This window comes from Symphodus melops, assembly GCF_947650265.1.
Source record: "Symphodus melops genome assembly, chromosome: 7".
Lineage (NCBI taxonomy): Eukaryota > Metazoa > Chordata > Actinopteri > Labriformes > Labridae > Symphodus > Symphodus melops.
Window position 1 is genome coordinate 4,636,344 of NC_136697.1, and position 16,251 is coordinate 4,652,594.

Consider the following 16,251-nt stretch of genomic DNA (forward strand, 5'->3'; position numbering starts at 1 on the left):
TGCTGCTAGCAGGGCTCGGAGTGTTCTTTGTTTCTTTATCTTTTCGGATGTCTTATAAATCAGATGCTCGACTAACAGTCTGTCTTTTAACTTTCTTTTGGCCCCATGAAAGCTTGTTTCTTAAAGTTTCACTTTCTCCCAACTTCTAACCTCTGAAGGATTTGGACTCCCTGTTCTCTTGGAATCCAAAGAATGACTGATAATCATATCCTCTATCGTGTTAACAAGCTAGTCCTGGTTTACAGCTACCCTGCACACAACTGAAGTACACCGTGTTCATTCATTCAGTGCTCATCGTTTCTGTCGGAATAAAAAGGCTTCATTCATTTCCTCGGTGTTTAATTGTGCAGAGACGCATTCACAGCTTGTAACCCTGATAATTAGACAATTTATGACCCGTTTATGATCTTCTTTTGTTCACATTTATTTGGGAAAAAGTTGTTTCAATGCTTCACAGGGGAAATGTTTCTGCAGTCTGGATTCAGTGAAAGTGACCAAACAAACACTCATGAGTTCTCCCACCTTCTCTGTCAAGAAGCATCCATTGAGCACCATCTGTAGTCTGGTATCTCTCAACTGGAAGGTTGTGAGTTCGATCCCCAACTCCTGCAGCTACATGTCCCATGTGGCAGCACGTGCACGTGTGTGAATAGGTAAGTTAACATTTCATATTTTCCATCAGGGTGTGAATGTGGAGTTACGACCTAATGTGTAAAAATCACTGAGTGGTCCAATCAGAAGACTCGTGTACGGAGGCTGCAGGCCTCAAAGTGGGCACCCCGGGTTCAAGTCTGATCTGTAGCTCCTTTCCTGCATATCATCCTCCCCACCCTCCCTGATTTCTGGCTCATTCTACTGACCTGTCTCTCTGTGAAGACACAAAAGCAACAAAATAAAATGCGGAGAAGAAAAAGAAGCTTTCAAATTCATGTAGGCGAGTTCATGAGTTTTCTCTTTCTACACTCATTTCCCATGAGTGTTTGGTTTGTTTAATTGTTGACTATCACACCATAAATCCTTCTAATCACTGAAGTTATTGTCTTTGTATGGCAAACAGTAAGTCTGTATTAAACTGGCAACTACTGTCTCTCATTAAGGCTCCTGAACTCTCTCTCTGTGTGTGTGTGTGTGTGTGTGTGTGTGTGTGTGTGTGTGTGTGTGTGTGTGTGTGTGTGTGTGTGTGTGTGTGTGTGTGTGTGTGTGTGTGTGTGTGTGTGTGTGTGTGTGTGTGTGTGTGTGTGTGTGTGTGTGTGTGTGTGTGTGTGTGTGTGTGTGTGTGTGTGTGTGTGTGTGTGTGTGTGTGTGTGTGTGTGTGTGTGTGAGAGAAATAAAAACATGTTTGCTGTAATAGAAATCATTACATGCTGTTCAGAGTTCAAAACAGTATCTTGTCTTTCTGATAAAAGACGACGACACACTCAAACTGGGACTTGTTCTTCAAACCACCGAGAGTGAAACCTGTCGTTCACCTTTGTGTCTGTTTCCTGTTAATTGCAGTGATCTTGACTCAGCTTTGCTTCCTCTGCTTCAGCACTCCCAGTCTTGGTGTTAAGCAGTCCCAGTCCAGGTCTCCCAGGTGAGCACCAGCTAGGCCCGAGGCGGTACCAGCCCTGGTACAGTCCTCTCCAGCTCAGACACCCCAGAGCCCCCCCGAGCAGCTGGGTGGGGAACTGAGGGAAGTACGCTAAGAGGCAGAGCAGCAGAAAGATCCAGAGGCCGAGCAGGAGGACGCAAAAGAGGAAGAGGATCCTGAGAGGGGCGTCTGAGATCCCACCCAGGCTCAGGTAAGGACCAAACACAGACGTTTCCTCCGCCAGCAGGAGGCAGCAGAGACACAGGAGGAAGACATCCTCTGACACTTCATAACCCCTCCACAGCATCCCGGCTCTGAGGCAATCAGACTTACTCTCGTCTTCTCGCAGCACCAGCAGAGGCTGCCCGTTGGTGACCTCTGGACCGCTGAGTAAAGGTTCATAGCAGCTTCCTGTGGCGTTCTCCAGCAGGTCGAGGAGTTTACAGAAACCCAGCCACAACCCGCCGGCCACCCCGAGCCGTGAGAGGTGACGCATGGAGAGGGACACGGAGCGACGGATGGAGAAGGACAGGAGGAAGACAAATGACCCAACAAAGATGCAGGTCCATCCCCAACCTGAGCGCAAGAACATCCTGGAGAGGAGGAGGAGGAGGAGGAGGAGGAGGAGGAGGGAGAGGAGGAGGAGGAGGAGGAGGAGGAGGAGGAGGAGGAGGAGGGAGAGGAGGAGGAGGAGGAGGAGGAGGAGGAGGAGGAGGAGGAGGAGGAGGAGGGAGAGATGGGAGGAAGTTAGATCAGTGAAATCAAGTCAAGTCATTTACAACCAGGAAACTGTCACTACCGTCCGCACTACCTTAATAACCAACAATCAGAGGGATAATAACCTAATAATAATAATAATGATGTATTTGTGCTTCACAGAGTGTCAGATTGAGTTAATCATCAGGAGCCCTGATCCTTTCTCTGTTGTTCGTCTGGAGCTTCTCTCCCTCATGACAGGAAGTTATCAAGTGTTGAAGGGAAGAAGGTTTGTTTGCTGTACATTTGTAATGATGTGATTCTTTTATTGTCTCGACATGACAAAAAACCTGTAAAATCATGATAATGCTGGAGAGGGGGATGTATCTCAACATGAGGCTCAAAGTTTTTTCATTTTGGTCTGAAGTGTCAAACTATGTGCTCAAAATGAAAAAAAAAAGTAATAGTAAGAAATAGTCCTTATTTAACATATGAGTATTGATTTGTTACCATCAGGTTGACTCAAACATCGTTTCGTTGTTTCAGAGATGTCAAAGTGAACAGAGAGGTCACGTGTCAGCGTGAATACAAAGTGTAATGATCCCAAACAGCAGCACAAACACAGTGTTACATCAAACCTGCTGTCCATGCTGCTCTACAGCAGACAGAAGACGTCACAGCTCGAGACGAAAAAGAGAACTAAGGTCCGACGAGCCCCCTTTATTAAGAGGATGATGTTTTTTTGAAACCATTTCTCTACAGTGTCTGTAAAGGGCGATGTTGTTGAAACACACGTGTGCCGTGCAGCCCCGCGTGGCCACAATCGTACGAGTGCATCAACTGAACAAAATGTTCATGTCTGTCTGAGCGAGTCCTAATCCTGCGTACAAGTGACTGAGCCTTACACCAGACAGACGAGAGGGTTGTTCTGTATTTTCTATTAACAGTAACACAGCAGTGCATTGTGGGTACTTCAGTGGCGTAATAATAGCTTTGGTACAAAGAGGACAAACAGAAGGGCCGGCTCACCTGTACAGGAAGTGACTCCTCTTGGCAAAGATGCTGTGCTGCGAGACCCAGAGGCTCAGTGCAGGACCAAACATCACCACTGCTGACAGCAGCAGGTGGAAGTGCTGCCGGAACACGGTGTTACCCAGGAACCGGGCCGCCAAGTCCGTCAGGACCACCAGCACCGTGTTGAGGAACATCTGGACTCAGGACCAAGCTCTGCTCTGAACTGAGCTTAAACTGAGTTAGCTTCACTTTAACAGATGATTGCTGGCTCTGAATGAAGCAGAGGGTTTGTCTAGGTTATCCTCCTTAAACTAAATACAGCATTCACTGTTCCACGTGAGAGGTCTGTAATCCTGCCCAGAATGCACTAAACACACTGGCTGCTGCTGTGGATTACCTGTTACATATGGGAACAAGAATCCAGCTGGTTATGTAGACAAAAATCAATCCTGTCAAACTGCCTGTCCAAAGGTTGAGCGTGGGTTCATCTTTGACATTGGTTGACGACTCCCGGTGTGAGCTGCTAGTGTTGGGCGTCCATGTGTGAAGTTATTGTAAAACATGAATGGAATGGCAGCTGGCTCCTGGACTGCAAATACACGCACGCTGTGATCCTGACTCAGGGGAGAATATAGTCTCTGCTGCACGTTGTTCTCACCTTGCAGACTTCAACAATGCAACTATTCCACCATCCGACTGGTTTTTCTTCAGTCCTCTCTGACTCTGTGCGGCAGGTTCTTCAAGTCTCTCCTTCCGGTCTGCCTCATGTTGTGCAGCAGATTTCTTCCTCTGGATCAGTTCTGCAGAAAGGCCAATGTTTTCCACTCAGCGATGATGGCCTCCTCTCTCTTCCCTTTGAGACGTGAAAGAGTCAATACAGCAGCATACCTGTCCTGTTCAATCTGTGTCTTCAGTTGCTGTCGCTCTTCTGTGTCACTGACACCCCCCCCCCCCCCCCCACACACACACACACACACACACACACATATACATGAAGACACAGGGTAAGTTCTCGCCCTCTCTTGGGCCGAGGTGTCACATTTCTCCTTCTGAGTTCACTGAGGATTCAGAAGGTTGATCCAATGACATGGAGTCCTTGTTGTTGGCTGCGTGTGTTCGGCCTTCACTGTGAGCAGGAGCTGAGAGTAAGATGAGCAGAATCAGAGTCACAGTGAAGTTGTGAATTGAATGTGTGAGCAATGACTCACATTAGATATTAGAAACAGACTGTTACATTATATGTGCTTAAGTGTGTGCATATTAATAGCTGTAACCTTTGTACTGTATCTGAGCTAAGACTCAGCTGCTGCTGCTGCTGCTGCTGCTGCAGGCTGTTTCTGTCACTCATGAAGATACACACACACACACACACACACACACACACACACACACACACACACACACACACACACACACACACACTGTCCCTTCTTACTTCAGCTTTGCTTACTTTCATTAACTGACACTGGCCCAGGTAATCTGATATCGTTGATGGCATTGGTTCCCAACCTGGGGTCCGGGCCCCTCGGGGTGGTCCGATTACCACGGCTGGTTTTACAATGAAAGATAATCAAATGGATTCATCAAAACATCGTATGGTGCTTCATTAGTCTTTTACAGGTGGCCGTGGTTCAGTGGTCGGGTTGGTCGTCTTTCAAGTGGATCAATCAATCAATCACTCTTTATTTGAGCCAATAAATGAAATGTTTATCTCAATACACTTTACCATTAGCAGATAAAAGACTTTCCCCATTGCTGTTTACTTAACTGGAAGGTCGGGGGTTCGATCCCTTCAGCCCCTGCAGCCACATGGGTTAGGGTCACACTGAACCCCAAATTGCAGCCTGCCGTGTGTGAATGTGTGAATGGCAGTTTGGTATTTAGCATAGAATCGTCTTCCACGCCTGTGTGAACGTGACATCATGTGTTGAAATGATGTGAAAAATGTCGTACACATCCATTCACCACTACATATTTTTCCCCTGGCCCTTTCTGGTCTTTATATTTTCCCTGTCGACGTGTCAGTTTGTGTTTAAAAAGCCGGCAGTCACCAGAAATACAGGCTGACCTGGTTTCTGAGTGTAGAAGCCCCTTCTCCCTTTCCAGCAGTGATCAGCAGCTCAGTTCAGTGGCAGATGGCATGCGACATGTGTAGCCTCTCTGTGTTATGTCACCCCCCCCCCCCTCCTGCATTCTCATCATATTACTGCAGGTCACTGTCTTTAAATCTTCATGTGCCATGGAAGTTACTGAGCACATTGTTAGTCGGTCTCCCCCGACACCACATGGCTTTGAGCTCATGATGAGTTATTGTTGGTTCTAGATAATATAACAGTGAGTAAAGTGTCTTGAGATGACATTATTATGAATTGGCGCTACACAAATACAAATTGATTTATTAATTGATTGAATAGATTTTCTTTCTTGATGCTGTTACTGCGATGATGCTTATAGCTTGCTTGTTTTGAGCTTGTGTCGGGTCTCAGTCTGTGTCTTGTTTTTTGCAGTAGAATCAGAGGATTTCATGACAGAACTTCCCAAACTACCAGGCTGCATGAAGAGTGAAAGACGTAGGAGAGGTCAGAATGCTGCAGCAACACTTTGTAGTATGAAGATCAGCTTTACTAAAAAACTAGGCTGACACGTTTCGACTTGTGGCCTTCATCAGGGTCATGAGGAAGAGATTACAAACATCATTTAAATAAGGTCGGTATGAAACTGAAAGAACCAAATTCATAAAAGGTAAAACGAACCAATCAAATATATCCACATATATGTATATCAGCCAATAGGACACATGCACAGGTAGGCTCATTTATTGGCCAGATGACATGGAGGTGAGGGGGCGGATTCAACTGAAGCAGGTCGGGATCAAGGGGTTAAAAACCTGCACAAGAATCATTTAGGACGGCCCAAACAAAAAGAGCAAGATGAGTAAAGAACATTTCAGAGAGGCTTTGGTCACAAAAAAACACATTACAAAATATTCAAAGACCAAGAAAAAAAGGGATGAAAAAAAGTTCTAAAGGAATTAAAACCATAAAATAAAATAAAGCTTTAAAAATACTAAAAGATTAAACTTTAAAACATTATAGAAACTCAATGATTGAACAATCCTCATTGGTCCCCTGGAAATAAACCTTTGAAATATAAAATCCAAAATGCTTGTCTCTTTTTGCTGATTAAATAAATAACCCCACCTCTTAGATTTAGTTTAATGAAGGGGAGATACGGTGTTTGTTTTCCTTTAAATGTCTTGAAACACAAGCTGATGTCGTTTCTCTCTTCTGTTCTTTACGTTTCATCCACATACTTTTCATCACAGGGACACTGAATCACCACAGTTCATGATTTGCTTGTAATAAAATCCTTAATAGTGTTGTCGTTGATGGTGTGAAGCGGTTCTTGGTACGCTGGCTGTCAATGCAGAAGTTTTATTTGACTGTTTACAGAGGGTTCATATGGTCCGACTCACCGTAGATTCTCTCTGACTTCCAACTCCTGAAACAAAATGGTCTTCAAGTGTTTTTTTGTGAATTTTAGGTAAAATATATAAAGAGGCGTTTAGAGGAAACTAAAAGAAGAATAATGTTGACTCTTTTTGTGAAATATCACCATCAAGAAAACCCACTTTAGTTAAATAAGCATATCTTTAAGTTGTTAATGAAAGGCTGTATTTCAAAGTGGATCATTATGTCCATAATGACCATAGCGCCTCCTTTGTCTGCAGCGTTAATTACAATAGATCCATTACTTTCAAGACTTAGACTTTTTTAGACTTTTAGACTTTTTATTTTATTGTCCCCGAGGGGAAATTCTTTTCCACAGTGTACAGTTTTAAGGGCAGCGCGCCGACAGAGGGTGAACACAGGTCAGACAGTGTTTTGACTTTTTAAGATGGTTTTCAAATTCTAGTTCTACAAAGATGCACCATTTCTAATCACATGCAGATACAATTGCTTTAAGTTTTATTTTAAGTATTTAATAAATCCTTCTTTACGTCTGACATCTTTATGTCTGAGAAGAGTTGACCTACTGATGGGGTTGGATTAAAGGACCCTCTTCAAGCAGCTGTGTGGCTCAGGTTGACACCTGTGCTAAGGATCTGGTCCATGGACGCAGGTCTTGGTCTCTTCCTCTTCCCCCGTGGTGTGCGTCGTCTTGTTTTACGTCTGTTTTCTGGGGTTTCAGAGGGAGAACTGGCTTCAGTCTGAAACAAGGGGCCGGGCCTTCTTCTTGTTAGGTGTGATGGATGGAAGTCTTCTTCTTGTGTTTGTATCCTTCAGGTTTTTTTGTTTCTGTGTTGGATGCTGCACAGATGCAGTGAGGACTTTATTTGTTCACATTGGTTCTGTTGGCAGCAGGGATATATCCCTTCTTGTAGCCCTTTAATCTCACGAATTTGTCTTTTTTTAAATATTTAATTTCATTCTGATATTCAGTCAGTTTCATGTCCACGTCCTCCATTTGTTTAGGTTCATCATTGTTTTCTCTCGCAAGAGTTTTAAGCAGCTGGTCATTCTTTGGTCCTGTTCTGTATATTGTGACGACCATCAGGGCAAAGGAGCAACTATCCCATGCATTGATAAATGCTGAGTTGTCCTTCCTATAGGGCGGCGTCTCCAGGATACACCGGCCCCACTGGATCATTTCTTTCCTGATATGCTCAGACACAGTGATTGCGTGCTACTTGTTTCATAGTATCCTCATCTTATTTTAAGTATTTAAGTGTGAGTCACTGATACGCTTCACAACAAATCTTCTGACCAGTTTCTAAAGTCTGTTTCAGTGTTGATCAATCTTTGGTGAAACAGCGCCTCCGAGAGCAACACTGATGTCTTTACCGTGGCTGGGCCTGCCTCAGCTTTATATTTTATATTACTGACATCTACAGGGAGGAGACGTGAATTACATGAAAAACCAAAAACTGCCCACAGTCAACTAGAAAATGTCACGACACATGTTAGAGGAGACACTGTTAGAAAAACATAAACATTGCTCTTTGAATTGATCATTTATTGGATTCCTTTGGTTTGGTATGACTTTATTGTAGAGAAGAAAAAAAGGAACAAGGCCTAACTAAGCACACGGCCCGAGAAGATGCAACATTTAAACACAGTACAGAAAGAAGCTGCATGAAGAGGGACGCAGCACTACTGGGCTGACTGTGGAGGAGGGCGACGGTGTCAGAGAGAAGGAGCCGAGGTGGAGCACCATCATCCCTCTGCACAGCGTCAGGAGGAGAAGCTGATCTGCTGCAGACTGACCACAGATTCATGTAGCTCTCAGGCTGAGGAGTGATTGTCTTCTTTGGTTTTAGATGCTAACTTACTTGATCATTGTGTACAGAAACATTTGGACCTCAAACTTTGCTCAGACCCATGTTGAGGTTTGCACTCGGTGAGTAAAGACACTGCTGTGCTTTGCCAGATAAAAGCTACAGCTGCATAACAGAAGGTCACTTACATTTTTCTTTTTTCTTTTTTTTAAGGGGGGGGGAGGGGGGGGGGGTGTAGGTTTTTATAGTTTTGCAGGGATGACTGATGTAATAAGTCATGTGTCATGTAATCAGACAGATGCTGAGTAGATTTGGACTTGAGAACTGTGAGGTCTGATGCATCACCTTATCATGAGGTTCTGTAAAAGTACAGCACCTTTGAATACACTTACTTATACTGCTCATGATAAACATGGAGCTTCAGAGGATGTTTCTGCCCCCGTGTGGAGGAACTGTGACATTACAATGTCATCTCTACCGGTGTGTGAAGGGTTCATGACACTCGTCACTTGTTGTGTTTGGCCTGAAGAGTATATAACAGCTGAAATGATCATACAGTGAACATCCTTTGAAGCGCTGGGTTTTTTGGATGATCTGTACTGATCAGTCACAAACACACACACATAACATGTTATAAATATTAGCTAACTACTCAGGCCTGTGTGTTGTTTAATTCTCAGTCAGATAATCTGACACAAACGTTTTAAAGCAACAATATTTAACTTGTCCATCTAAAGATCTCTTTAGATATAGATTTGATACAACAGCAGGCAGAACAGCGTCTCTCCCATGTCTGCAGGTCACCTTGTTTACCTGCTTTAGCGCTGCGGGAGTTTGGCAGCAGGCCGCGGTTCTCTTTCAAGAAGTGCGTCCAGCTTTACGACACACTGGTGAGTAGGCCCGTCTCGGTCCTGATTGGTTGAGGCTCAGACATGGAAGAGGACGGTGACAGATGGATGAGGCTAAGAAGACAGACTAGAGAGTGAGGCGCAGAGTGAACATCTCTGCAAATGTTATTCAGAACAGTGTACCGTGACCGGTGTCATCATTATCTCCTATCGTCACAGACTCACATACAGATCAATAAATAATAAATCCATCTTAAACCAAATGTAGGATTTGTGTGAACTCTGGTAATGTTACTGAATCTCGTCAGCCTTTCCAGCCATAACTCACACTGAGCTCCATAAACAGAGATCACACAACAACAAGTCAAGCAAATGTGTTTTATTAAAAAACAACCAGTGAACTGCTGTTTGACGTCAACAATCTGACGGGAAGTGAAGGTGCTGTGAATCTGTGAGTAACAAATCAAGGTTCACCGGGTGCTCTACATCATACATCATCAGATTCATCATTTTGTTGGCAGAGAGCTTTTCTCATCATGACAGGAAATCAAAAGAGATGAAGAGATGTGATCTTCATGGCCCGGGTTCTGAGCCCAGTTATTTGGTAGCTCAGCCAGGTAAGACGGTGTCAGCCATTAAAAGATTTAAAGGCACCTTTTTTTATTATTAAATCTGTAAGGAACAGGAAGGAGGGGAAAACAAGTGTAATGTTGACCCTCTTCTTCTCTTCCAGTCAGGAGGCGAGCGGCAGCATTTTGAACACATGTACAGTGAATTATTCACACTGATGGTAGAGAGAGGACTGTCTTTATGTCTGGGTGACGTTAAAGGAAAAGAGGATGTAATTCCACATAGTCTCCCATCCCTGTTCAGATCTATTAAAGGGGCTGATATCCGTGTGGCGTCGAGGCAGCCCGAGGGATTGTCAGCTGTTGGATTTGACTTCTAATCCTCCATAAAACACTGACTCACAACAGAAACAGCTGCTCGCCTGATCTGCTCTTTTTTGTGCTGCGAGCCAGAGCAGAGCAGACATGAAGGACACGCAGGAGGCCGTTATCTCGACCAATGTTTTATCAATAGACTGAGTTGGCAACTCTTTTCTCTCTAGTTATGTGGAAGTGAAGTCAAAGACTCTGAATTTAATTAATGTTGCTGTGGTATTGACTTACCTGTTTTTTCTTTGAATGAGGGGCAGGAAAAACAAGATGTAGTCTTCTCAGTGCTCCTTTCTGAACATGGGCATCGTTTTCTATGAAGGATGGCGTGTGTTGATATGTGCGGAACAAATAAAATGACATGAAATAAAATGGTGCTTTTTTACAGTGGTACACATTTACAAACACAATGATGTGTTAAGGAAAACACAGGGAGAGGATCACAGGGTAAATTATGTAACTTAAAGATTTCATCTGAAACAAGGGATCTTTATCTACGCTCATTCTATGTCACACCGTCGTAAGTTAACCCTTTGTGTCTGTAATATACAAACCTACGAAGATCATAGTCATAGTATTTTTCTCTCATTACTGTGTCTCATGTAGACGGTTCAGTTCTTATCTCCCGGCTGTCGTCGGGCTGGAAGTGTCACTGAGTGACGGGTAAACAGACTCAAAGAGTGTTTTTTTGTCGTCTGTCTCTGCAGTCAAGGCCGAGTGGGCTCAAACAAAAGGTTTATTAATATCCCTCACACCCAAAGTATTAATAAGCTGCACATGTGCTTAATGCCAACATGATGAGTGAACCATGGGGAGAGCGCCTTTGTGGGCGTGGCTTGTTTCTCTGAGCGTGGTTACAGAACATGATGGTGTGTGTGAGTGAGGGTTAAAGATGTTCACTGCAGGCTGGCTGATCCAAAGACTCCCCACCAGGGCCGAAATATATCAAACCAAACATGTTTACAAGTAAACCCGGTTCAAAGATATCGACAGCTAATTTCTTTATTGGTACATACTGACTTTTGTAAACATCCAACTTAATGTTATTAAATGTCACATATTCGGCTTTTTCTGGTTTTAGATGCTCTCAAGTGTGTTTTCCAGGTGTCTTATGAATGTTTAGGCACTATGTGCACAAATTCAAGTCATTCAAGTCGAGATTCTCGATTCACCGATTCTCAAGTCTCGACTCCAACAGACTCAGTCAGCCCTATAATTTTAGTAACAGTCAGAAACCACTGTTGAAACATGTACAAATATTGTGGCACATTGTCATATGTTTCCTACTGTCAGTGTTAAATTTGAACATTTTGAGCCACTGCTATGGTTTAAAGTTCATTGGCCCTTGGGGGCCCCCTACTGGCCGAGGGCTTGTAGCGGTAGCCTCCCTTATCTGTGGCTTTGTCATGATAGTCAGTGGGCCTCATTGATAAAGAGCCTTTGAAGACCACTGATAAATGATCTACAGCACGTTTCAAATCTTGACTACTCTCTGTGCTTTTCTGCTACATGTCACACACACACACACACACACACACACACACACACACACACACACACACACGCACACACACACTGAAGGCAGACATGTTGCTTTGTAAAGGGCGAGCCTTGACTCCAGCCTGTCCACTGTCCTCTCTCTCCAATAAAGACACAAAAAGCCCTAACATAAAAATCTTTGAAGTTCTATAAAGTTTTTCAGCCATAAAAAGGTGATCACTACAGAGTCTCTGTAGCTAACACAAATACCACATGTCACGTCCTCTCAGGGAAAACAGCTGCTCTTGACCTTCTGATGAGTACACATGAACGTGGCTGTAGAGAAGCCACCAACAACTGCACATCCATTACTGTGAACTGAGCATGTCACCAGCCCATTGGACTGCAGACAGGAGGTCATGACAGAGCAGTCACTAAAGGGTCAGTAATGGATGAACCTCGACCAGCTCTGAGAGACGAGTGTTAATTTACAGGCGTCAGCACATCACTTAACCCTGCTGTTAAAGGAGGAGTGATGGGAGAGAGCTTCTGTCAAGCCCACACTAATCAGCTTATCATCCACTTTCTTTTTATTCATCATTAACATTGTTGGAAGAGCTTTTTAATACTGATGCAATACATAGAGAATGTAATACCAAAAAAAAACAACTCTAAAAATAACTCCCAACAACCAGAGCATGACTAAAGCAGGAGAGGGTGGGGAGACTTTCTCAGTAACAGGGTTCACAGAGTGAGCGCAACAATCAGGGTGTTTAAATAGATACCAGGGATGCAGCTGTTTGCAAACAACATCATCAGCTAACAGCTAACTGCTTCAACTCTTATATTTGGATTCTGTGTTGATAGTTAAATGTGGGCCTTTTTTGAACATTTGATATGACCTTCATAAGATTCTCAGGCGAAAGGCCGGATCCTAAAGGCATGAGTGTCTGCGAAGCTGCTCTTCAGTTTTGAACCATGACGGTCAGGTGGAGGAAGACGTATTCAGGCTATAATTAAGACAAAGATAAGGACACATGAAGCCAGTCTATATCACATGGAGTCTATAATCCTCTTCTCTTGCCTTTTGCAGCATATTGTATCATTTTGTGGATTGAACATGCCCAGATAAACTTCTTCCATTATATTCTGTATGGGAGGAAAATGTAACGTCAGCATGCAATAAAATGTTCATCTGTGGAGTTGTGATCACTTTTACTCCTGTTAAATCTACAAGTCTCTGGAGTAGTTCATTAATCCCAGTCTTGTAATGACATTTGCTGAATGAAAGGGTGATGTACACTCCAAATGAATTTGAGCTTGTCAAGTGTTTTGCACATTTTAGGTCACACCTCACACTCACACACTGATGCTTAGAGGCTACTGGGTGAAATGTCCATCAAAACCAACCTGATCCACACACACATGCTGCCGACGCAGCAGCATGAGCAAGTTGGGGTTTAGTGTCGTGTCTAAGGACTGCAAGAGCTGAGGAACCTCGGACCCCCGGATGAGAGACGACCGACTACACCGCTGAGCCACAGCTGCCGTACCATGAGAGTTAACATATGTAGCCTCAGATTGAGACCAGTGGACTTTATCTCGATATCACAGGGAAAACATTTAGAACTGCCCATATTTCTGTTTCCTGCAGACTCTGCAGGTTTACTAGAGACCAATCAAACACCACCTTCACCCCCCTGTATGTGGATGTCATTTATATGGTAAGAGCATGTGTTCAATAAGTTCAGAGTAAATGGTGATCCCTATCTTACCACATGATGAGAGGTCATAATCCCATTTGTTCATATCGCGATCATTGGATCTGTTTACATTAATTCCTCCCTTTTCCTAAATGTTGGCCCAGATTTAAAGTTTTGTCAATTTGCAAAAAAAAAGACGGTCATTCAATTTCTTCAAATATGTGTATCACACAGAATTCACCATGCCCAGTGTGTTCGTCTCCGTCTTATATAACCTACATGGTGTTCTTTGAAACCTGCATTGATCCTTCTAACTTCTATCACTGAGGCCTGACAATCAGCTGAAGTCTCTAGAGTCTCTGGAGGACCTGAACAGAGTGACGCTGATCACACAGCAAACATTTTCATCGTCTTTTATGAAAAAATGTGAACAATCACCAAAGATAGAGAACGTTGAAGATGAGCAGCAAGAAAGATAAAACTCCTACAGACTTCAGGTGACCAGAACTACTCGAATACATCAGTGAGGCCGTTCTTCTGCAAACCTCACAGCCACTGGTCTCCACAGTTTTCATATTCAAGATGTGAAAACAAAGAGATTCTGAACCTGAATAAAACGTTCCTAGGTCACAAGCTCGCCCTCCTTTGTAAGGACTCATCCTCCACAGACACAATATGTTTAAGGCTGATGAGCAGTCCATGGTCATGACCTCTCTGAACTCACCTGAGTTTATTTGGATGTTTATCTTCCTTCTGGACTAACAAAGTGTCATCGTTTGCTTTTTTGACATCTCTTTTTCCATTGCTGCTTTCCAACGGTGGGGTTTTGGATTTCCCCGATGACATATGTGATTGGCATCGGCTTCTGGATACACAACGGAGGATTTTGAACTGGACCCAAGAGAGACTGCGTGTGTCCACATTCCAACGGGATAAAGCACCAGTTACTAGAGAGGCTGACTTTAACGACCTCGCGGACAGATTGTCCGTCAGATGTTTTCAGATCACCTCTCTGAACATTTGTGTATAATCCCAGAACAGTGTAATAGCCAAGCTATTAACATGATTTTCTGAGTGTCATGGGTCCCCTGGTAGCTTCAGCATTGTCTTGACGTATTTGAAGGCTCACAAACATACTTTTCCTACAGGAATGTGTTTGGGTGAAAATCAACGTCAAGGAGACTCTGCCTTCACAAGGGAAGTCTCAAATGTCCCAGGGATGAGTCAACCAAAGACCAAGTTTCCAGTTTTGTTTTTCTTTTTTCTTTAGGATTTATGTTTTTCCTAATTTTTTTTTAAATTTTGGAGCATTTTTATTGGGTCCCCCCATGGTACTTTATTTCATTTTGTTCAGGGAGACACAGTTGGAAAATAAAAGAACACTACTCTAATTTGTCATATTTTGATATATTTAGATGACAAGTACTTTTTATTGGGTACATTACATCAGGTAAAAATCACCCTGCGTTATGATAATGTTCTGGGGTTAAAGTGTGTCTTATATAAGTTTTGACCACCAACAATTGTTACAACTCTGCTCCTTCCCCACCCAGAGTGTCGAGAGCATCTTTTAAACATGCACCACGTCTGCCACACGGGCTGCATCTCTTTGAGCTGCAAGTGGCTCTTCAGATTTTTTGGTGCTTAAATTAATTTATTACTAACAATAATGTAAAATTATGCACAATATGAATTACTAATGTAAAAAAACACACTATTTCAAATGTTTATTATATCAACACACTTTTATTTATACACTCTACAGAGCAGGCAGTTGTGTTGCATCCTCTCTTCACATCCTTTTCTCTGCCTCTGTGTTGACCTGCACGCTCCTGTTGATACTGTTTATGGCTCTGTTGTATTGATACAAACACTTGATCTGAACAAGTCTCGTTGTCTCCATGTCCCCTGTACAACAACTGAGGTAACATGCACATCCAAACCAAATACGGCAGGTACAAAAACAAAGATGGCTCATACATATTCAATAAAGATAAGGGTGATGTTTTGAGCACAACTACTCCTCATCAGACAACGTCGAGTCTTTGTCTTTGCTTTAGGTCACCCCTCATTAAAGAAAGTGGGACTAAAAATACTTCTTAAATCAAGGACATCTGACTCAACAGAGATCCATACAATATACTAAAGACACAGTAGACAGTGAACATTAATATGTGGCCAGAAATCAGGCTTGCTGACATTTGTCTTCTCCTGTCGACCACACCCTTATTTATGTATCAATCAAACTTTATATGTAGCACCAATTCATAACAAATGGCATCTCATGAGATTTAACAGTAGAGCACAGAGCTTCCTATTTGTTATATTATGTATAAGACAATGCTCTGTCACTGTTGGGAGTTGGGACTTTATTTTATTTTGACTTTGGGTATAGTATTGGTTGTTTTCTGTGCTTCTTGTTTTGCTGCAGAGGCTGCGAGGTGTCACAGGAGGTGCAGTCCCTAGCTGCTGATATACTCCCTCGAAAGAGTGCTCTGGTTGCAAGTTTGTGCCAGATACTTCAGCGGTATCTCAGCTCTCTAATGAATGCCAGTATCACCAGTTTTTCCGAAGTGTTTCGCCAGTGATTGCCAGGAAACCTCGGCGCCTCCCTCTCCGCCCAGCCTCGCTCCAACAGCACAGGTCAGCGCCCTTCTCACCAGGATTCCTGTGAATCCTTTAAAGTCTGTCATAAACCCATTGGCTAACACAGGTGGTATGT

General features: G+C 43.3%; 1 protein-coding gene across 1 annotated transcript; it reads right to left on the reverse strand.

The window, feature by feature from the left end:
• Positions 1–342: 342 nt before the first annotated feature.
• fitm1l (fat storage inducing transmembrane protein 1, like) lies at positions 343–4,209 on the reverse strand. Its single transcript, XM_079347920.1, has 2 exons — positions 3,299–4,209; positions 343–2,166 (listed from the first exon to the last, which is right to left on the reverse strand). The coding sequence occupies exons 1-2, from the start codon at positions 3,475–3,477 to the stop codon at positions 1,488–1,490; spliced, it is 858 nt and encodes a 285-aa protein (XP_079204046.1). The 5' UTR covers positions 3,478–4,209; the 3' UTR covers positions 343–1,487.
• Between the last annotated feature and the right edge of the window lie 12,042 nt (positions 4,210–16,251).

Bases quoted from the DNA above. Each gene is read 5' to 3' on its own strand.
- fitm1l (XM_079347920.1), bottom strand. From the start codon at position 3,477: ATGTTCCTCAACACGGTGCTGGTGGTCCTGACGGACTTGGCGGCCCGG. The intron at 2,167-3,298 runs GTGAGCCGGCCC...CCTCCTCTCCAG, and splicing joins AGGAGTCACTTCCTGTACAG to GATGTTCTTGCGCTCAGGTT.